Source organism: Apteryx mantelli, chromosome 23, assembly GCF_036417845.1.
Source record: "Apteryx mantelli isolate bAptMan1 chromosome 23, bAptMan1.hap1, whole genome shotgun sequence".
Classification (NCBI taxonomy): Eukaryota; Metazoa; Chordata; class Aves; order Apterygiformes; family Apterygidae; genus Apteryx; species Apteryx mantelli.
The window spans coordinates 6,173,286-6,195,400 of NC_090000.1; the positions used below are offsets into that span (position 1 = coordinate 6,173,286).

The window sequence follows — 22,115 nt, forward strand, 5'->3', positions numbered from 1 at the left end:
GCGCTACGCTTTGGTGGCGGCTGCTGGAAGGCGCCTGGTCAAATTTTTCCTCCTTACGAGTCGGTGACAGATTTGAGATCGCTTTGCTCAGACAGTACAGACGATCCTTTTATCTCAGGTGCGCTCTGGGCATCCCCTGGCCTGTGTTTTAATCAGTTTGCCAACATCCTTTCTTCTCCTGCCGCTGCAGGAAACCACTGAAGTCAGCGGCGCTGCGCCTGCTTTTTGCCCCTTTGAAAGCGGCCCGCTTTCCCCGTTGAGGGCGAGACCGTCGCCAGTCCCATCAGGACGGCTGAATCGCAGCGGTCGGAGCCTGGTATTGCCGCATGTTAATTACCGGTACTTACCTACGTGGCTAACTGAGACTGCGAAGCAGTTATTTCTGTCTCTCTCTGCCTGTGAAGGTGAAAGGAAAAAATAGAAAGGAGAAGAAACGGTAGCAAAAGCCAAAAAAAAAAACCCACACGGAGGGCCCCAGGTTCTTGAATGTTCAGGTCTGCGAACACTGCTAGCAATAAGCTCTGCTTTTCTTCTCCTCCTGTTGATTGAAGAACACTAGAAATCAGGCAGGGAGCAGGTGCTGTATTGCGTTAGATTAGCGCTGATTGAATTCTTACACAGGCGGCTGATTGAGGCGTGCGTTCGGCTAGCGCGCCGTTCTGCGAACGGCGGCCTGCGACGAGGAGGGTCTTTTGCCGGATCATGTCCCTTAATCAGCCCCCTTGAATCTGTCGATATTGTCGGCGGGTCTCTCGCAGGTGCTCTGCCGCTGTCTGTTTTGTCCGTGCCGTGCTGCCGAGCAGCACCCCGGGCTAGCCGTGGCAGCCGTCTCGCGGCGGGTGGGAGGAGAATTTGGCGCCCGTGGCGAGGTGACGTCTCTGCGGTCGCGGTGCGCAGCCTCCCGTGCCGGCCGCCTCGTAGATCTTCGGGGGCCGGACTGCAGAAGCGGGGAGCGGGCCGCGGTGCCCGGGAGCCGCCTGCTCCTGCCCGCACGCTTCCTCTTGCAAAGTATCCATGGTGGGAAGCTCCAGCTGCTGCTTCCCAGGACGTTTAGCGATGGCGTGAGGCTAAGTGCCCGTGGATATTGGTAGTCTCTCTGGAGAGGAGCTGTGAAGACGGCCCGCTTGCTTCGGCCTCCCTTGGAGAGCGCATCCTCAGGAGGGCCTGGTGGCCGAGAGCAAGTCGGGACGCAGCTCCCGGCGTTGTCAGGGACACGCCGCGTGACCTTGGGGAGAGGCTGCAAAGCTGTAGCTACCTTTCTGAGCATCAAAAGATGCCTCACTGGATTTCTTCCAAAGTCAGCAGCTCCCGTGTAGGCAAGCCCAGCTGGGAATTTCTCCAGAAGCGGTTTTCCTGGAATAGCTGCCCCTGCTCGGAGCCTTCATTTCCATTTCCATTCAGGAGATCAGGTGTGGATGCAAGCATTGACTTATTCTGATGTTCGCATTTAAGTGCCATCTGCTCTATAAACATCCCCATTGATTTGCTCTATCAGAAGGCCTCCTGCTTTATTCCTTTTGCTGCTGCCTCATATTTTCTTATGAAAATTTCTATTAAGCTAATAACAGCTGTCTGCCATTGGGGGCTTAGGCTGACGGCTTCTGAGCTGCCCTGCCGCAAAAGGGCAGCGAGCCGGGACGCGGACGTGGCTGGACTGCGGCGCAAGGGGAAGGGAAGCGCTTTGACGGCGTGCGTGCCCCGAGTCGGCGGTGGGGGACGGAGGGAGGCTTGGGGCCGCCGGGGCTCCCTTCTGCACCCGTGATTAGCTGGTTTGGCTGCAGAAAGTTACTGGGCTGGTGAGAAGGCGCCGCTTGCACACAGAGTACGGTCCTGGGGGCAGAAAGCCGTGCCGTTACTTTCTGCGCAGTGAGGTGGTTCGGAGCGGACCGTAATGCCCGTGACCTGAGCGAGGAGGAGCTGGGGCAGAGGGACCCAACGGGAGCCAGAGGCACAGGTGGCAAACGGTGGCGCCCTAGGTGTCTGGGAACACGTGAAGGGCTCGTGCACCAAAGCAGCGAGCTGAGGGTGCAGGAAAGACGACTTGGAGGGAGGGCTTTGACGGCAGCGAGGTGCCAGGCTTCCGCAGGCTCGGGCCCCGAGCGTTAGGTGCCTCACGGACCTTCACCCCTCTGGCTGGTTCGCCCCAAAAGGCGAGTTTGCCTTGCAGACCGTGCAAACGGGAAGGCGGCCGCGCGCAGTGCAGAGCTGCGGGGCCTTGCAGGCGCTGGATGCGCAGATAGCACGTTATTCTCACGTAGCCCTGGAAGGGTATCAGGGGGCATGTTTGCTAATTAACGATGCTTGTGTCGCCTTGCGGCAGGAGCGCAGCTTCTGCCGCGATGGGTGGTTTCTCGCTGCCATAGTGGTGTATAGCTAGGCAGAGTTATTATACGTCCTATAGACGTAGGTCAAGGGAAATACCGCGAGAAGCAGGTGGCTGTGCATAAATAAATAGAGGATGTTATTGTCTGTAAATGTATAAATATTATTGTCGTGTCTGTTTAAAGAGGAAGTCGGTCGAGGCGTAGAGCAGCTCAGTGGATAGGTCAAGGCCAAGGTTCAAGAAACGAACACTGGAGTCAGAAATCTTGCTCAGGTGTCCTGGCATCCAATAAGGTCTTTGTTTTGGAGGTGGGGGGAATGTAGGAATAAAGAAGTTGGCCAAGCGCAGATCTGCGCGCACAAAGCGATAGGACCCGAGTGAACTCGAGACAGCCTCACGGTGTACGAGAAGCTGATTTTCTCGGCGTTCGTAGCAGAAGGTTTGGTGGATCGGTACTTTGAGGCACGGCTCCCTCCAGTCTGCTGAAGACTTTGTGCAGGACAGGGCCACGATGGTTTCCTGCAGGAAAGCGACTGTCGGAGCCCTGATCCGGAGCTCCCTGGAGTCGGCGGCAATCTTTCCGCCGATGGCGGAGGGTTACTGAGTGCACCCTGCGTCATCGGGACAGGGATGTTTGTCTCGTCAGAAACTAGGGACTCACGTTTCAAACGGTGGGGCGGTCAGGAGGGAGCTGGAACCGAGCGAAGCGTGCTTGACTCCCTAATGCTGTCAAAGCATCCTTCCCATTTCGGGTGATGTTGTCCGGGCGGTACTGCCACGTCCCCGCTAGCCTGGACGCAAGCTGGAAAGAGAAGGCTTCGGAAGCCCGAGAAGGGCACAGGGTCGGAGGCGCCCAGCCTGCGGTGCAGGCGAGTCCCGAGCCCCTTTGAGGCAGCGGGCGCCCAAGCCCAGGGCAGGGAGATGCCGTTTGTGACGGCGGTGTCTGACATCCCTGCTGATGGCGGCAGCCAGCCCAAAAGAGCGGGGCAGTGCCCGGTTCTTTAAGTTAATCTCCTCCCAGCCCTTTGGGCCCGGCGGGGGAAGGTGACTGGAAATGGCCAGATATGAGTAGCGATGTGAGCTGGCTCCAGCCACGGCGAAATGTCGTTATTTCGTTGTATTTTCAAGCGCCGGTTCGAATTGTCCTGTTGAAACGGGTTGAGCATGGCGACGTTTGCCGGGAGGTTGACTCCGAGCGGAGCTGTGCGTAAGGCAGCCGTCGGAGCGAGCCGAGCGACCTTTGAGCTGGTTAACAAGGAGGTGGGTGCCACCCCCCCCCCCCCCAAATTGACGTCAGCTCGGACCTCGCGACAGTCCGGCGCCGAGCTCAAACTTCGCGGCGTCTCAGTTGCGTCGCAGAGGCCGCACGAAATCCTAAGGACGCCGGGTCTGAACGTGCCTGTGTTGTTTGGTGGTGTTCTACCCCTTGGGGGCTGCTCAGCTAGAGGTCAGTTTTGACTGCTTCGCCGAGACGGCTCCCGCGTTCCTCATCATCTTATTATTATTAGAATGTCTGGGAGCTGCAGTCATGGACCAAAACACCATTAGACTATCTGAAATGGAACTAACAAGAGAGCCCCTGCCCTCGCAGGCTTATTATCTTGGCAGATGGATATTTTATATTTAGCAGCCTCTAATGTATCAATCTGGGCTTTGATTTTTCACGGGGAGCGGCTTCTATTCTGGCGCTCCGTAGCGGGGAGGCAGAAGGCCACAGGAGGAGAATCGGCAGAGAGAACCCCCCCCCCCCCCCCGATAACCCTGATGGTGTGCTGTCTGTGCCTCTGGCGTGGAACGGAGGGTCCCGAAACCTTCAGCGGGCTTTTGGGGCGGGGGGAAGGAGAGAAGGAGAGGAGGACTCCGTTAGCAGGGATGGGCTCTGACGGTGGTCCGTAGGTCGCCTGCACGGCACTGATTTTGTGCAATCCAAGTGGCAACGTAGCGGTGGCCGGGCGCTTAATTAAAGTCGCAGGCATTGCGAGCTGGCGGCGTATGGCTCTGAGGGAGTCGTTCGGCTGACTCATGTCCGGTGCAAAGGGAGGAGGATAGGAGGTTACAGGAAAAGTGGAACAAGCAGAAATTGAGGCTTGTCGTCGGGACGTGGCTGGGGGATCTTTGCGGAGGCGTGTACTATTAAAATTACTAGTGCTGTCTTCTCGTACAAGAAGGAGCCGTGCCCTGAAGATGCCGTCAGGAGGCAGAATCGTGCTGCCGCTGCAGCAGGAGGTTGGTATAGGAGAAAGCGGCAGGGCGTCTCGGCAGGAATTGCCAGCAGGAAAGTCGGGACTGCTGGACTAGAGCAGACCTTAGGGCCGACCTGCGCAGCCTCGTGCTACGAGGAGGCAACGCCAGGTTCCCAGGGGGACGTTTCCTTCTAACGCCGCCGTCGCCGCCGCTCTGGGCGATTCCTGCGTGTTTTGTTTTAGCACGGGGACGCTGAGGCCCCGCGGAGCGAAGGCGCTTGCTGAGCGGTGCGGGAGCGCGGCGGCGAGGGCAGGGCTGCCCGTCACGCGCCGACGCTCTTGCTCTGCTATTCCAGCCGTTGAGCCCCAGCGCCGCTGGGGCGCCTCTCCTCCGTCCCCGGCGCGCCGGGTCCCTGCGGTGCCAGGAACGTGGTAGTTCGTGAGTTCGGAGGCAGGTGTGAGCCTCTCGCGGTGGGCCCGTGCCGGGCACCACGCAGCCCGGCTCCAGCTGCCGGACAGAAAGGATCGGAGGAGCGGGAGCAGGGAAAAGGCGGATGGCTGGGCGCCCCGCCACGGCGAGATGGGAGAGAGGGTGCCAGGCGCAGGGACTGGGAATTAACACAGAGCGCCTTCTGCCCTCGACACCGCGAATAAATATCACGGCTGACAATGATGGAAACCCGGCAGACACCGTCCTGCCCCCCGGGATCTATTGTGCGATCCCCGCCGCGACATGCCGCAGATGCCATTGTACCGCCGGCTAATTTGACGGTTTACATTGTCGAGAGAGGATTAGAGGAGCCTCGGGTTTTGATGGCCTGCTTCTCGTTTGCATTTTTAACGAGGTGGGACCCCAGCCAGGTTCTGTTCTTTTGTGTTTACTTCTGAGGAGCTGTGTTTATTTCCAATGATTACAAATAAATCTCCTCTTCCTTTGCTCCAGCCGCCCGGAATAAAAGGCGTTCAGAGCCTGTTAACTGTGTAGCCGGAGTGACTGTGCAAAGAGAAGGAAAAATCCAATTAGGAGTCCCCTGAAAATGTAATTAACATTTGCATCTCAAAGAAGTTGGTGCCCGGGTGTTTGTTTGGCCCCTTTTGCAGGTGCTTTCGGCTGGAAATTTCCCCAGCCGAAGCGCCGAGCCGTCGCCGTCGAGCGCACGCGCGCGGGGTCTCGCCACGAGCCGAGCGGAGCGTGGCGGCCCCTTGTACCGGCAGCGGGAGCCGAACCCGCCGTTAGCCCCCGGCTGAAGCCGAGGGAGCCGCCCGGCCCGTGTCGCGGGACCTGCCACCGGGCCCTCTTGCCCGTCTCGGCTCTGAACGCAGCTCTCCCTCGCTGCCGATCTGGGTCAGATATTTTAGTCGCTGGAAACTGGGTCAGCTGAGGAGTTTGCGGCTCGGTTTTGGCATTTCCATTTGTCATTTTGAAAAGATACTTTGCCTCGAGGAGTGAAAAATGGTTTGGGGTTGAAAGGCTGTAAAAGTATTTAAAAATATAGATCTGTTTGTTTGCATAAGCAAGTGGGAACGTTTCAGGTTGAGCTGAAGAGGAAGAGAGAGCGAACTTCTCCGCAGAAGCTCGCGGCTTGGCCGGCGACCTGTAGCCTCGGTTCTCCGCGCGGCCCGTCTCTGCTGACGGGCTCTGCGGGCGTGAACCGATTGCCTGGACTGTTTGGGACGTGCAGCAGCGTAGTGGTGGTCCTAAGCGTCCCATCCCTTGAGATAATTGGCACCCACGGAGACCGGTCTGGAAGACTCGCTTTATTTCTCCAGCTCTTTATGGGTTGCTTGTCCCTCCAAGCCTCAGCAGCAGAGAAAAAACAGTGCCCTCGCGGGGCCGTTTCGAGATCTGGAGCGGGAACCACTGGAAACGAAGGTGGCTGGCATTATTTCACGTCCTGCGCATAGGAACAGCCTTGTCATGTCAGTAATGAGGCCGGGCACGAGCCTGCCGCTGGGATCGACGCGGGGGCCTCTCTTAATAGGCCCGGGAGGAGGGAGACGGTCACCGTCTGCCCCCCGAACACGAAGAGCGTCTTGGTGGAGTTATCCGTATTGTTGACACTAAGTGAAATAATTCCTTGGAAAACTTCAAAATTAGCATTTAAGGATGAAGAATGGGCGCAATTAGAGCGGAAGCAGCGGAGCGCCGCTGCCCCCAGGTCCCTCCCTCATGCATCTTCTCACGCTGCTGCTTTCGGGTTCGTTGCCCTCGTCGCCTGCAGAGCGCCGCGATCTGTACGGGAGCTCTCGTTCCTCCACAGAGCAAAGGGATAAATATGGGTCTCCCGAGATGTCGGCTTGGAAAGCCCGCGTTTATCAGCGTGAGCGCGGCGAGGGCTGGAGCTCGGGCGAAGCGCGGCATCTGGTTCTCTCCTGGTGACCTTTGCTCGCGGGGAAGCGGTCCTGACAGTGAGCGGTTGTGCTGGGAAAGGTCGGAGGCAGCTGGCTGTGCTGGTAGGAGCGTATGTGCCGCACAGGGCGAACATCTGTGCTCGAAGGAAGCGATGCTGTAACGGGGCGGACGCGCAGTAGAGGAGAGGCGTTGAGCTTTGCGGAGGAACGGCTACGTAGCGGAGCAAGGGCGAGGCGCGTCCCCGTCCCTCCCAGCCCGTTTGCTGTAGGCAATGCCGTGATACAAGCCAAAGATTCGAGAGAAGGTGAGACGTGATGACCAGGGAGAAAGCTCTTTGCAGGCGTCACAGCTCGGAGTAGTGCCCTCTTCTGAACCGGGGCCGTAGTGCCGCCGGGTCGGTCAAGTCGCACGTGCTGAACGTGGTTGTCCCTCATCACGTGCGAGCTGAGCTCTTGCGCTTTTGCCCCTGTTTTCTCCGGCTCGGGCCGTCCTGTGCCCTGCCGTAGCCTGTACTCCCTTCCTAGTCTCGCCTTTGTTCGTACGGCTGGGGAAGAGGAGGCTTTTTACTGCTCTGCTTCTGGCCGGTTGGGAGCCCCCCTCCAACCCTTTTTCTCCCAGATGCAGAGAAGTGGGGGCTTCTGAATGTGGCGCCTGAGCGAATGGAAATCCAGAAAGATGTAATCCTCGATTTGTAAGCTTTAAAGCCCTCTAATTTAGGCTGGGGCTTTGCGACCCCCCCGCCCCTAGTTTCTTGAGGGTTTACGGTGAATGGGAGTCGAGCTCAGCTTTTGTCCTGAGGATGGTTCTCCGCGGAGCTGTCCTCGGGCAGTGGGGCTGGAGCGGAGTCGAGCGATGAGATTTGGGGGCCGTGGCGGGCAGGCTGTTGGCTAGGGCGAACTGCGTTAGCTTCGGAGCGAATCGCAGAGCCTTGGCGCTTTGCGTAACCTCCCTCTGCCGGCGTGGGAGCCTGGGCTTGGAGCAAAGGTTGGGCTTCCCTCCCGAGAGATTTCCTCGCCTCGCTTTTTGGTTTTGTGCAGGTGAAACGAGAAGGCAGGAAAGGGTTATTTCCCTCCCGTCTGGGAGGGAACTTCTTCATTTTCTTCAGTCCCTTCCGGACTTGGAGCCGAGCGGCTCTTTTGGAGATGGATATGGCACCTTCAGGAGAATGTTAATGTGGGTTTGTCTTTGTTCTTAATTAGATCCCTTCAAGGGAGAACCTCCTGGCCCGTTTTATTATCCAGCTTTGTCAGAGCTTGTCTGCTTTATCTAAACACTTTGAAGAAGTCTCTTTACCTGTTTGCTTACTGGAGACATTATCATAATCCCGGTCAATTGGAAATAGGTAGCAAAGACCGCTCGGCAGATGAGGCGGTGCTGGAGGCTCGGCAGCTAATGGATACCGCTTTCCGAGCACGCTAAAGAACTTGGCGGCGCGCTAGTTGCGTCGGGGTATTTATCGGCGTTTGCCTTTGAAACCCTGATTTCCGGGACGAGGGAAAAGTAGCGATAGGAAGGCGGGGATCTGCAAGAAGATGCCTCCGGAAATAGCGAGCTCTCTAGAGAAGCTGGGAGACCCTGACTTTTCTGCTGGTGGTTGCTCTGAGGCGTTGCCGTCACCGGGAGGGGAAGGGGGGCTTGCGAACGGCGGTTCTTCGGGTCCGTATTTGGCAAGCCGGTCGCTGTGGGGTTTTGTTCCCAAATTCCGCCCACGGCCCAGCCTGGGGCCGGTCTCCGTGGATCCTTTCTCGAGTCGCTCGTCTCGAGGGGCGAGTCGGCCGCCCTCGGAGCCAGGGCAGCGGCTCCTCGGCCGCTCTGCCCGGAGGCAGGCGTGCCAGCATAAGACGAGCCCAAGCGTCGGCCGTTCGTATTAGGTCTCTCTCGGCCTCCGTGGAGACTCGCGTTTTACGGCTGCGAAGGCCACCCCGAGCTCCGGGTGAGAGGGAGCAGAGAGCCGGGCCCCAGCTGCCCTAAGTGGTGCTCAGCAAGCAGAGCAGAAGGGACTGGCTGCTCAAGCAGGTGTTGAACGCTAGCGAAGCGCTAGCGATGGGGAGAGGGAGCCTTTGTCTTTTTGCTCTCAGCAGGAGTTTATTAGAGCAAGGAGTTTCCAAGCCCGACGCCTTATTGTGCATCCACGGCAGCGATCTTTCAGAGGAGCCTTCTGCGGCAGGCAAACAAAAGGCAAAGCGTGCGCTTTCTCTCGTGTTTCCTTTGTATGGGCCACCGTATCCGTTGAGTGCTCTTGCACTCCAGACCTTGTAGAGCTGGGTGCGTCCGTGCTGTGGGATGCGATCCTGCTTGCTTTCCTTGAGTGGTTGCTCACTCTCTGCTTGGAGAGACTTCCCGGGAGCCTCCCCGGAAGCTAGAGCCGGTCTGTGCAAATGCTCCCCGCGTGTCCCCTCCGGGGCGCCTGCCCCGGTTGCGCTGCAGACTCCAGACGCCCCTCGGCGTCCTCTGATACGCAGCGAATCGACACGGGCAGCGCTCTGCCTTTGCTGAAGCGCAGCAGTTTCTCGCGGGCTCTGGGTTTTTGAGGGCGCTACCGTCCATCGGGCAGCGTGGCGAGGTTAAGGGAGTTTGATGCCGGCGTGGCCCCTCCTCGGAGGAGCGAGTCCGCTCGCGTTAGCGGCGTTGCTCTGGACTCGCGCTGCTGCGGCTGGGCTCTGAGCCCGAAGCCGGTAGGCGGTAAATGCTCGCAAGGGTCGTGTGCCGGTGCCAGGCTTGCCCGTGCAACTCTGACAGCGGAGACTCGCTCGCGCTCTCTTTGGGCAGATTGAAACACCACCGTCCCCAGTAAGCGAGAGCCGCAGTTGGGCGGCGGCGTTTGAAAGTGCCCGAAGAGAGCGCGAGCGAGTCTCGGCTGTCACTTCAAGCCCTGGGCCTTGTACTTCACCCTAATGAGGGGACCGGTTAGTATCTCGAAGGGCTTTTGTCTGGATATTTATATGAGCGCCGACACGCAAGTTGTCTGTTTTACATATTACTGCCCTGATTTTCCAGTGCACGCAATGAATAATTTACGGAAAACGTGTGTAAGTATCTCTTTATTATTCATTATAATGAAGTGAGACAGCAGTAATAGTCCACTAGACTGGAATCCCCCAGGGCCGAACTTAACTAGGCTGCGCTTAGTTCTCCCCCAGTTAATTTGAATAAAGGGAGGGCTTGCTTCGCTGACACGAGAGGCGGTGCGGCGCGCCGCGGAGCGGCATCCCCTGGAAGGCGCGTTTCTTCCACGGGGGTGGCGCGACGGAGGTCTCGGTGGCGGTTTGGGGCGAATCCGGCACGGCGCCCGGTGCAGCGGAGAGCGTGCCGCGCTCCCGCTGTCCTTGCTTGACCGCAGGGCTCCATCCTGCCCCCACGGGGTCGGCGTGCACGGGCCGCGGCGGGAGCCGGCTGGTCCTGGGTGCGGGCGGGAGCGGGGCCGCGGCGGGGGCGCAGGCGCTGGGGTGGAAGAGCCCCGTCGGGGCGCGATGGCTCCCGGGTCTGCAGCCGTGGCCGTGCCCCCTCCTGCAGCGGTGCCGCCGGGCTCCGCAGCAGCAGAGCTCGCGTTGCTGCAGGAACCGCAGCTTGCTCAAAATCCAGGCAGCTTCCCGGCGTGCCGGCAAGACCGGGGCCGGCCCGGAGGACCATCTGTCTTTGCCGGAGTCTGCACGCGCTGTGGCTTGTGGAGATGTACGGCTTCAGCACGGGGAAAATTACTTGTTTGCGGGAGAATATATTGCTCGTTCCTGTGAACCGAGCGCCCGGGGGGGACTCTGAAACGCGCCTAATATTGCCCGTCCTGCCCGCCCGATTAATAATCTCGATCGAGCTGACACTCAGCGCGCGTGGCCGGGGAGGCATATAACACCGCCGAAGCCTCCGCGCAGGAGTCACGGCGCGGCCCTGGCCGCGCGGCAGGGAGCGGAGGGGGTCGGCTGCCAGGGCCCCTGGCCAACAGGCAGCCTTGCCTCCTCCTTTCCGTGACTCAGTTTCCCTCTCGGCCAAACGGGGCGAGCCCTGAGCTGCCATGCAGGGGGCCCGGCAAGAGGCCGTTGGTCCCCATAAGGGGTCTTTCCTGCAGCTCTCGGCTGCCCGAAGCTGCAGAAGGACGAGGCGTTGCCCAAACCTGCTTATGCCCGGGGCTTTTTTGCGGTTTGCTCTTACCCCAAGATGGAGCTCTCCTTGCCGGGCCCCCCGCCAGCCCTCGGGGGGAAAGGCAAAGCTCCCGAGAAGCCTTCGGCTCTTAATTTAGCCCAACGCGTCATGCTTGTGCTGGGGGTGCTGCCGAGCCGGAGAAGCCCAGAAGTAAATAGATCCAGAAAATCTATCAAAAGGAATGAGAAAACCGTGTTTTCTGGGAACATTTGCATGTCTTCCCCCCCGTTCTTTGCCAAGTGTAAGCCAGCGCTCCGAATGGGAGCTCTCGAGCCTCGCAGCGTCTCGTGGCGGGAGCGGGGAGGGCGGGAGCCAGGCAGGAAATAAATAATGGAAATGACTGTGTTGTGTTTTCAAGGCACTTGTAGGATTTACAGCTGCTTATCCAAATGTTCCCTTCTCTTCCTTTGCGCTCGCTCGCTCGCGCTCTTCCTCCTCTCTCCCCCGTGCTTCCTGTGTTTGTGCCGAGGCCGTTCTCCCCCGGCAGCGGGGGTATATATCACGCCGGCACGGCTCGAGGGCCGGGCTGGCAAGCCGAACCGTCAGCGAATTTTACAGCTTCATCGGAAGCTCTCTGCGTGCAGCAAGGGCAGGGGGGCGGAGGCGGGCGAGCGTGGCGATACGGAGAGCCGCCCCGGCTTCCCGAGGTCAGACTTGATGTGGTTTTCCTTTGTCCCCGTCTCTCCCCGGCAGCTCCGAAAAAAAAAAATTAAAAAAAATAGGCAGTGTCTTTTTTGGGGGACCCGTCATTGCGCTGAAAACGCGCGTGCTGGAGGGGAAGCGGGTGACGGTGGCCGCGGGGAGGAAGGAGTAGCCGACCGGGTGCGCGTCGGGTGTGCGGCCTCCTGGCCGGCGGCGCGCGAGCGCTGCGGGCAGCCTGCGGTGCCGGCTGCGGCGCCCGGCCGCGAGCGCCGGGGCATGAGGGTTGCCGCTCGGGAGGCCGCTCTGCCGCGGGCCGGGCCTCTCGCTCCGCCGCCTTTGTGACCGCTCTCTGCCTTGCTTTGCAGGTGTACCGTGGACGACAGAGTCACGCGGGTCGCGTGGTTGAACCGCAGCACCATCCTCTATGCTGGCAATGACAAGTGGTCTATAGACAACCGCGTGGTCATCCTCTCCAACACCAAAACCCAGTACAGCATCAAGATCCATAACGTGGACGTGTACGACGAAGGCCCCTACACCTGCTCCGTGCAGACAGACAATCACCCCAAGACATCGCGCGTCCATCTCATCGTGCAAGGTGAGCCTCAGCGCGCGCTGGCGGCCAAGCGGTTCGCGGCTGAAGGGCGCCCAGGCCCTCCAGGGCTGGAGCGGTCCTCGGAGCGACGCCGGCGTAGGGATCGGATCCGTTGCTTTGCACGGCGAATGGCAGGGGGAGGGTTCGGGCTTGCGCCGTCTCCCGGTTTGCTGTGCCGTGCCGTACCCGTGGGAAAGAGGAGGCCTGGGAGCTGCAATGAGGCCCGGCATCCTCCTCCTTTCGCCTTGCCTGCTCCCGCGCGAGGACCTCTCCCCGCGGAGCTGGGCTGCGGGGGGCCCCGGGCTCTGCCCCCGGCAGCGCCTGGTTTTGTGGAGTCGAGCATGGGCGCAGCCGCCTCCGGTCGGAAATGCCTCCGGATCCCTGCTCCTTTGCAACAGCTATCAGCTTTTGTGCAGTCTATAGATTAATTTTTCAGAGTTAGTGTTAGTTCAGGTTAGATAAAGATAATGAAAGTTTCCTAATCCTCTTAAAGAAGATTTATCTGGCCGAGTAGAAAGCTCTCGGAATACAATAAAGCGTGTATAAAACCAGGACCTAATCTTTCCTTTAATTTCAAACAGCTGATGGGTATTGATTTTGCAATGAGCAAATCTGAAAAATTTCTAGGCCTCAATGTGTCTCGGGAAAAAACCCAACACAGATATGTATATATTTACTTATCCTTCGCCTTTAGAAATGGCAGGGCTTGATTATGGCCACCAATCAAGGAAGGGAAGAGCTTCCCCCATCCGCCACCTCTCCCGTGAATCGCGTAGAGATTTGGGAGACGGAGCGGGTTCCCGCAGCGCACGGCCCGACGGCTTTGTGCGGATCCTCCCGCCGAATCCCTGCCGGCGGTTACGGTCGGAGGCCGCTGCCGAGCCGGTCCGAGGCCCTTGAGATGCTGCGGCGGAGGGGGCGGCGCTGGGCCAGGACAGGCGGACGTACAGGGCCGTCGGGGCATCCCCTCCGTCTGCCTTCGCGGGGCCTCGCGGGCCCGCTTTTTGGTTTGCGGAGGAGCTGCGTGTCTGCGATGCGCGATCGGTTCATCCCGCCTGGTATACGAACCCGCCGCAGCGGCCGAGCGCCCGCTCTGCCGTCTCCTCCCCTCTGCCGTCTCCGCCGAGGCCCAAGCCGCAGAAGCTCGCCGCTGCGCCGCGGCCAGGGGCGGCGAGCCCCGGCTGCGGAGACGGCTTGGGTCGAGGCCGAGATGCTGGGCGCAGCCCTGCGTGTGAAGGGAGACGAGGTAGGCTGCGTGCAGGGACTCGAGGGCGTGCGGAATCGCGGCTGGACGCTCTCGGGAGGATGGCTTTATGAAAGGAGCTTTCCCTGTCGCGGCCTGAAACGCGAGGAGGCATGCCTCCCTCCGGGGACGTCCTACTGCCTCAGCCCGGTGCCGAGTAAATGAGCTCCGAAGCCCTGCCGGGAGCGTGTGAGGTCCTCGCTGCCGTTCCCGCGAGGTTCCTCGCGCGCAGACGTCGCGGCGTAAGGCTGCGTCCCCCTCTCTGACGGAGCCGGGCGGTCGCGCGCCTCGTTGCAAACCGCATCCGCTCGCTGCGTCCTTCCTTTCTGTGCCCGGCTGCGCCTGGCACCCCTCAAAGGTACCTTCGGTCCGCGAGGGGCCTCCTTCCCGATCTCACGGAGCCGCGGCGCGTTCCCCAGGGATTTGGGGGACTGCGGGCTCGGTTACTCCGGTCGCAGCCTCTCTGCGTCGACGGGACCGGCCAGGGAGCGCCGCTCGGGAAGGGAGAGCGGACGCAGCGTGCAATTATAAGGCGGGCTGTATCTGGAGAGCGAAGGCTTTTCAGTGTGCTGCGAGGGCGTGCGTGCCTGAAGCGAGCGGGTTTGCGTGCGAGAGAGCGAGATTACATCTCCTCCTCTTCTTTCCCCCTTTTTGTGCGCCAGCTCGTAATAAATCTTCTGCACATAACACCCGATATCTTGCCTCCTGAAATCCCAGCGCGATTATCTTATCTCATTAAAGCAAGGCCAAAAATCCTTTCTGTTCCACAAAAACGCTCGTGCCAGGCGCAGGGGCGAGGATGTGTCGCAGCGGCGAGGCGCGCCGAGGGTGGGAGGCACGCAGTCTGCAATGCAGACGTTTCCTCCGGAGCTGGCATCCGACCGGGGAAGGCGAGGGACAGTCGGCGTCCGGATTAATTGTCTTGTAGCGGCGCTTTCCTATAGGTGCCGGGATAACTTTTCCCCCGGCGTGAGCGAGAAGCGTTTAATTGCTTGTGAGGGCGTTCTGCCGGCTCCTGTAAGCGGTGAATTAACCCTTCCTCGTACAGGTGCCCGGGTCTTCCTGTCTTCCTCAGCGTCGGTGCGTGACCTCCCGGGGTTTAGGCGCGCCGGTGAGAGGCCTCGTACGCGATGGATCTGCTAGCACGGGCGAGGCCGAACCGAGCGCCCCCGAGCTGTGCTGAAAACAGTTCTGTCACACGTACCAGCTTTTAAACCCTTTCTAAAGCAGCCTTGGCCAGGGTGAGAGGGAGAGGTCGGTGTGTCAGCAGAAGAAATCTCCTGCAGCGCTGGACGCGTTGCTTGGGGGCGTTGCATCTCCTTTGCTGAAGGGAAGCTTGAGCGAAATTCGGGACGCAGAGTTACGTGGGTGCAGGTCAACCGTACCCGGCCGAGAAGTTTCCCCGTCCCCTTCTTTTTATGCCCTAAGCCCAAGCAACAGGAGTCGCCTAACTTTGTCCTGCCAAGAACGTCCACCCCTAGATGCCACCTTGCTGTCCTGCTGACAGCTGTGGCGAGAGACGCGAGACCGTCCCCGCTCGGTTCGTGCCCCAGCTGCAGCGCGTTTGCTCGAAGGCTGCCACGTGCTTTAGGCTGGCTCGGAAGGAGCAGTATTGCAAGGAACCCGCCACCTTTGGCGCTAAGTGGCCTTCCTAGCGGGGAGGTCACGGGCCCAGAGGGCTCCAAAAGGGCTGCGGGACCGCGCTCCCCTCTCCTGCGGCTGCATTCCGGTCCGGGTAAAGCTTGCAGCGTTAGCGCGGGGGGCGTGTGCCCTCTGCAGCCGCTCTTCTCCCTGTTTGGTGGGTAGGTTGAGGGCTTTGGACTCTGAGGCGGTCGATCCGTGCTCGTCTGGAAGAAATGGACAGAAAAGTCCCAGCCACGGGCTTTTTCTCTTGCCGAGTGTAGCGTTAGGGACGGGTCGGCGTTAGGTCCGTGTGACGGTGACCTCCCGTGTGCCGCGGTGCCGGAGGGGAGCAGCGTTCCCCGGCGGCCGCGGCAAAGGAGCGAGCGTCCCGGCCCCCGGCTTCGGCCCGTGCTTCCGCCGCTCGCCCGGACGCGTGACTTTGGGCACAGCCCATTGCTTGTCCCTGTCTGCTAAAAGGGGGGACTGTTATTTCTGTGACCGAGAGTAGTGCTGGGAAAGCTCACACACGGGGCATGCGGGAAGCAGAACCAAGGGCCGGCAGGCTCAGCGGCGGCTGCCTGATTTTTGTCGCTGTCCTTCCTGAGCTCCGCTGCCCGTAAAGGTGCTGCCCGTCGCGTAGCTCTTTGCTATCGGGGAGGCTGAGCGCGTGCGGTTTCAGGCAGGCCCTGCGCTGGCTCGGCACCTCCTCCGTACGTGCATTCGGAGCGTTCGGCACGGCTCTCCGGCCGTCAGGCAATGTGCAGGGGTGGAACCCAGCCCCTGCCTGCGTCCGAGCTCCGGCGGTGTGAAATACGGGCTACGAGGGAGCCTCCTTCCCCGAGGAGCCGGCCGTCCCGGCGGGAGCGCGCCGAGACGACGGCGGGCCGTCGCCGCGTGCCGGTTGGCCGTTGAGCAGGCCTTAATGACCGGTTAGCAACTGTGTTCAGGACAATTACTTTATATCTGTATTTTGCAAAAGTAAAAGTTGCCCGGGTAGATTATTGATTCTTCATCCCTGTATTCAATTTGGTTTTAATTGCGCTACTGCAGGGCCAGACCTTCCCTCCTAGCAACCCTGCGATAAATCTGCCCGTGACTCACAATCAACAGTAAATGTGTCTCTTTGTGTCGTTATTAATATGTCTCTTGGATTGGTTCATTACAACAGTTAACAACGGCTTGTAAGAGCGTAGATGGCAGGAAGCCAGCGGACCTTTTTGTCTTCCTTTTTTCGTGCGGCGACGGCTCCGTCGTCACAATAGGATGGATGCTTTTGGGCGCAGGCGCGTGCGTTTCGGTGCATCGGTGTGTTGCCAAAAGAGCCGTAAACGCGGGCGCACCTGGGATGTAGTTTAATGCGCGTCGAATATGAGCGGCCTCATCCTCCTCTTATCATAAACAGGCTTTAAGGCAAATGCTGTCGGGCGCAGGACTTCTCTGTGCCTCCCTCCCTCCCTGAAGCGATAAAGGCAGGGCAGAGCTCCGAAGGCCAGCAGAGGTGAACGGCAGGGGGGTCCAGGCGGCAGAGCAACTTTCCTGGGACTAACGACGCCGAATGAGCTATAACGTCTCTTTCGGAGCAATTGGTCGAAAGCAAAGCCTTTTGCGTGCAAAGAGCTCGTGATGAGTGCAGGCAGGAAGCGCAGCTCTCCGGAGCGAGGCGGGAAGGCGAGGGTGCTCCGGGCCGAAGGCACGGACGCTCGGGACCTTGGGGAAGCCCTCCTGCCCCCAGACAGGCGCCGTGCCAAGCCCCCTCTCCATATACTTGGCTGCGTGAGTTTGCCGAGGGTGTCCCTTTCCCCAGAGCGCAGTAATCTGCGGGGCGAAATCATTTGGAAGCAAGAGCGTGGTAGACCGTAGCCCTTTGCAGGCAGCAGGGCACCCCCGCAGCCTCCTCCACCCGGGCTCTTTCAGGAGCTGCAGTGTATTTCTGCCGTGAACATGGAGCTCGGAGTCATTTTTTTTGGCCGAGAGTGTGGAGGTTGCTCTTAATGTACTGCAAAAACCAGCCCTTCCTTCTTGTAGCACAGGCAGCACAGAGGAGGGAGGCGAAGACGCCTTGAAATTGGGGAGCAGCAGTAAGTGAGCTGGGGTGGGGCGGCCTGCCGGGAGGAGAGGGCGCGAAGCAGGAGCGGAAGAGACGGGAGGAGCCAAAGAGGAAACGGGAGCGCCGGGCTGAGACCGAGCCTTTTCGGCGCGCATTAAGGCGTGGCGTCGAAAGAGAGGCGTCGTTAGATCGCGTCGCCGAAGGAATGTGCATCCCGTGGGCATTTCTTCCGTGGTTTTGTGTGGAGTCTGCCCAAATAGGGAGCGGCATTGGGGGGCGAGAAGAGACGCTGTCGGGAGCTGGCAGATCTCGGCTACTGGGGTTAAGTCTCCATTTAGAAGCACTTCTTATAACGTACGAGTTAGCTGGTCCGCAATCCACTGAAAGCATGAATCGATCGCACGTCGTGCGGCGTAGCTTTAGGATGCGAGCGCCGCGAGGCACCGCGTCTCGCGGAGGTCTAAGGAGCTGATGTCAGTATTGTCCCTCCGTACCGAAGAACGGCCTGTGCCATTCCTCAGACGCCTCTGTTTCTGATTTATGTAGAGAGCCCTCCTCGGTACTGCCCTTAATCCTGCTCGCCATGGATTTTTCATTAATACCTCTATCAGTTGTCTGCATCGTTACTGCTAGTTTCTGGTCGGCGCTATCCGTTTTCCTGTCTCGGCTTTTGCCGCTTGCCCCTCCCGGTGGGCCGGCAGGGGTTTTAAAGAGCGAGGCCTTCGTTAGCGACGGCGAAGTCGGGGTCGTTCGTCCTAGGCCCCCGCCTAACGCGCGTAACGAAGCGCCCGGGAACGTTGCCGAGTCGGGGCGCACGTCGGTCGCCGCGTCGTCGTCCCCTCCGAGCGGCGTGGAGGCGGCCACGGCTCAGCAGCGAGGGTTTCTAAAGCAAATTGTTTTTTTCCCCCCCTTCTTTCCGATAGCTCCTGAATTCCTCTGAAAGGGCCAACGCCTCCCCCGTCGGCCCGCTGGAGCTCTGTTCTTTGGTGACACGGATCGTGCTCGAGGGCCGCGGTACCGCAGATTGCACGGCTGCGGCTTTTCGCCTGCCTTTTGTCCCATTCTTTTGTCCCTTTTTTTGTCTGCGGAGGACAGGTAACGGCACCGAGCCGCTTCTCAATGCCTGTTAGAGTCGGGGACCTTCGTGGTGCGTCGGGGCACCTCTGGGGTTTGAGCTCCTTTGGCTGCCAGCGGAGCCGGGAGTATGGACGTGGAGGCAGGCCGAGACCCTCGGCGGAAGCCCCCGTGCGCGGCGTTCGGGGCGCTCCCGCTGACCTCGGCCTCGCCGGCCGGCGGGCGAGGACCGCGTCGGGGCAGCAACGAGTAGCCTGTGCCGGCAGAGGCGGGCGACGTCAGGATGTTGGCACGCGATGCGAAACGTAGCCTGAGGACGAGGTGGCCGTGGCTTTCCGTCCCGTGCCGCGGTTGCCGGGATGTCGGAGCGGGATGGCGCGGCTGCGGGCGGACGAGACTCCCTCGTTGCGTTTCTCCCCCCTCCCGCCGCTCATCACGCGGGGCCTCATCGCACGGGCTGCTGGGTTTGGAGGCGCCCCATATCTGAGCCCGTCCTCCCCGGCACCACGCCTCTGCGTCTAATGGAGTACGGTGGTGATGACTTTGTGCAGAGTACTGGCTCCGGCTGATCCTCGTTGGAGAGGTTACTCGTACCAGTGGGGAAAAGCGAAGCGGTTATTTTAAGACGAAACCTCTCCCAGAGCTTGGCTGCGTTGCGGTGGGGATAGAGTGAGGGAAAATAAAAAGAAAATCAAAAGGCTTTTAAGGGGAGAAGGAAAAAAAAGACTCAGGCCGGAAAAAGTCTTGCCAGCAGGAGTTGCAGCCTAAAACATATGATGCCTGTGACATTTAAACTCTGGTTTTGGATTTCCTTCTCCAGGGATATTTGTGCAGGGCGGGTGGGAAGAGGAAGGGGTCCAGCCAGGTACGAAATGGTTGAGATACCTGGATGCCAGATGCCCCAAGAGGGGACAAACCCGACCGCGAGCGACCCCAGGGGAAAAATCGATGAGCACAGGCACCATTGGAAAGCATCAGAGGCAGATGCCTGTGCCGAAGTCCAGGGGATCCCGGGTCTGCTCGCGGGTCCGCGTCGCGCCGTGCAGGGTCTCTGTGGGATCCTCCTCGACGGGCGTCCTGGGAACCGATGTGATTTTAGAGGCCGTAAGCCTGGGAGCAGGTGCTCGACCGCGCTAGCAGAGGTAGGCGAGGAGGTGCCGTTCCAGCAGCAGGTTGGGGAGCGACGCTTTCTTTTCCCCCGAGGAGGCGGCAGCAAGGGACGGGGCATTTGGGGCTCAGTTATGCGCCAGGGATCGGGGGATGAGTTCTAACCTCTGGCCTAGAGTGAATTGCGTGTCTTGGGAGCGGGGAGACATCATCTGTCAAGACATTGAGCTGTTCTGCCGTCAAGGCCTGCCCTGAAGGCTTGCCCAAGGGCTTTGATTAATTCTTGTCAGCATTTACGCCTGTTTACATATATCGAGCCTGCAGATGCAGAGAACGCTCGCTTGCTGGAAAGCGTGACGCCGGAGACAGCGGGGTCGGTTGCACCCGGCAGGAGTTTCGTAGTCCTAACCGCGCTCACAGACGCGGGGGGTTGACGGCGACGCTGTCCGGCTGGACAGGCCGCGCGGGCTTCTCCTCCGCGGCGCTACGGACCCACCGCCCGCCCGGTGCGGTGCACAGAAACCTGGGGGAATTTGTTCGCTGCCTTAAGAGGTGCGGTGTGGGCGCTCGCGCCAGGTCGCCCGGCTGCAGGAGGTCGGGTGAGTGTCCATCGTGTCGCTTAGTTGCCGCTCTGCTTTCGCAGCGACCGCTCGGAGCAGCTGGGCTAACGCTGACTCTCCGTCGGTACGGGTGTGAGGTGTGAGGTCGTCCTCTGGAAGCGGTGACGTGTCATTCCTTTTAACGGTCTTCCACCCGCTCAGGTCCGCAGGAGCGGCGCCGGGTTCTGCCAGCGCCGCTCGGCGTCACGGGCATCGCGCGGGGCGACGCCGCGGCCGTTCGGCCGCGAACCGCGGGGGCTGCGGCTCACGAGGGTCGCGTTCGAAGCAGGGCGGTGGCGTGTGACGTGCCGCAGCGGGGAGAGCCCCCCGCCGCCCGAGCAGGGCTGTCAGCTCTTTGAAGAGCAGGCATGGTTTTGGAGAGTAACGGCAGGGTAGCCTGGGAATATCGTCCAGTGTGGAAAGTTGTTTTTCCGTGGATGGCAAGAAACCGCCAGCTCAAAGCAAAGAGAACCTGTATCCCGCGCAAGAAGAAGACAAGGCGCAAAAGCGGCGACACGAGCACCGACTCCCCCTCCGTCCCTCGCTGAAGAAACCGAGAAGGTGAAATGGAGAGAAGATGACAGAACACGGGAGGCATAATAGTGTTTGGAATTCAAAGCCAAGGAGAGGGCTGAGAAAATCTGGGAAGGAATAGCAATGAGTGAAGAAGAAAGGAACCTGAGGCCAAGAAAGGCGAGAAGAAAAGCCCGGAGACTCGGACAACAAAGAGAAGGAAGAGTGAAACGCGCGCACGCCAGAAAGTGCCGAGCATCAAAAGAGGAGACGGCAGCGAAGGAAAAAATGAAAGAATGCTGAAGGAGCGAGGGCACAAAGAGGAGGAAGGTCTCGAAAGAGAAAGAGCCCGGCTCGGAGGAAGAAAACAGCCCCCTCCGCCAAGGCAGCGACGGCCCGCTTCGTGAACGAAAAGGGGAGCGCCAAAGAGCTCTCACGTGACGATGAGTCCCGGAGCGACACCGGTCCCCTGCAGCCGGCCGGGAGCGGCGCTCCCGAAAAGACGCCGGCATCTGCCCACCGGCCCGCACCGACGGGAGCCCTCGGGCGTGGGCTCTCGCGTGCTGCCCGCGCGCGAGATGGGAACGGGCTCGCCCCGAGGAGAGCGTCCTCTGCTTGCCAGGAGCGCGTCCCTGGCCAGGAGCCGGCGCGGCCGGGCGAGAAAGCCAGCAGCGTCACCTTCAGAGGTGTTCAGTAGCCGCAAGTCCTTCCGAAACGCTCAATGGCAACGTGGCAGGTGTCCTGGCCGGCCTGGGTGGTCGGCGAGGCTCGGCGAGCCCTCCCCGGCAGCGCCGCAGCAAGGGCAGAAGCAGGACGGCACAGGTTAACGCAGAGTTTTTGCAAGGACCCCGTCCCTCGAGGGAGAGGCTAGCGCAAACTTGGCGCATCCGGGGCGCTCTCACCGCAGGAGACCTCCTCCTCTCCGTGCGGCCTCGAGTCCGTGGGGTCCACAGTGGGTCCGAAGCTGTGGCCCCTGCCATATAGTCAACAAGGAGAATAGCGGGGCCCTGTTTCTCTGGAGGAGGAGGCACTCGAGCAGCGACCTGCCTCTTCCAAAGCAGCTGATGTTGATGACTGCGCTCCCCTGCTGACAGAGGTGTTGCGAGGAGGTGGGCACGCACGTCTCCAATGAGGACGGGGAGAAGGATGGTTTGGTGGCTACGTGCTCGTAGGAGAGAGCTTTGCGATGCTGCAGCACGTTCCCGTAGGTCTATTAAGGCCTAAGTAATGCTGAGAGCGAGCATCTAGAGGCAGAGCGCAGGCCAGTAGGTGTTTCAGGGGTTATCTGCGGGCAGAGATGCGCGTGCCAAGCAGGAGAGGGCCCTCGGCACGGCCGAGCGGCAGAGCTACGGGAACGTGCCGGCGTGGCGTGACCCGTGTCCCCCGTTCGCACTGCGGCGCAGCCCGAGTCGCAGCTGCACGAGGCCAGGTTGTACCCGTGTGAATACTCAGCTCAGAAGAGCTGCCTCCCCACGCATTCGGAAGGGTGAGTCCGTGTAGAAGGGGAGATTTTCTGCCGCGCCGTGGCTCGGCTCGGACCGTCGTCTAAGGGACGGGCAGCCCGCGCCCGTGCGTGCAGAACGAGCCTTAAGGGTAGCTGCGAAAGGGAGCTGAGATGCCGGATCGAGCCGTGAATTTCCGAGCAGCTGACCTCCGGTCTGGAAAATTGCGAGGCA

General features: G+C 60.3%; 1 protein-coding gene across 2 annotated transcripts in view; it reads left to right on the forward strand.

The window, feature by feature from the left end:
* OPCML (opioid binding protein/cell adhesion molecule like) overlaps positions 1 to 22,115 on the forward strand; it is a 372,466-nt gene that overhangs the window by 319,150 nt on the left and 31,201 nt on the right. For both annotated transcript variants that reach the window (XM_067309996.1, XM_067309995.1), the window contains one exon: positions 12,004 to 12,236. In XM_067309996.1, coding sequence (XP_067166097.1) covers positions 12,004 to 12,236 — 233 coding nt within the window. The remainder of the gene's footprint in view (positions 1 to 12,003; positions 12,237 to 22,115) is intronic.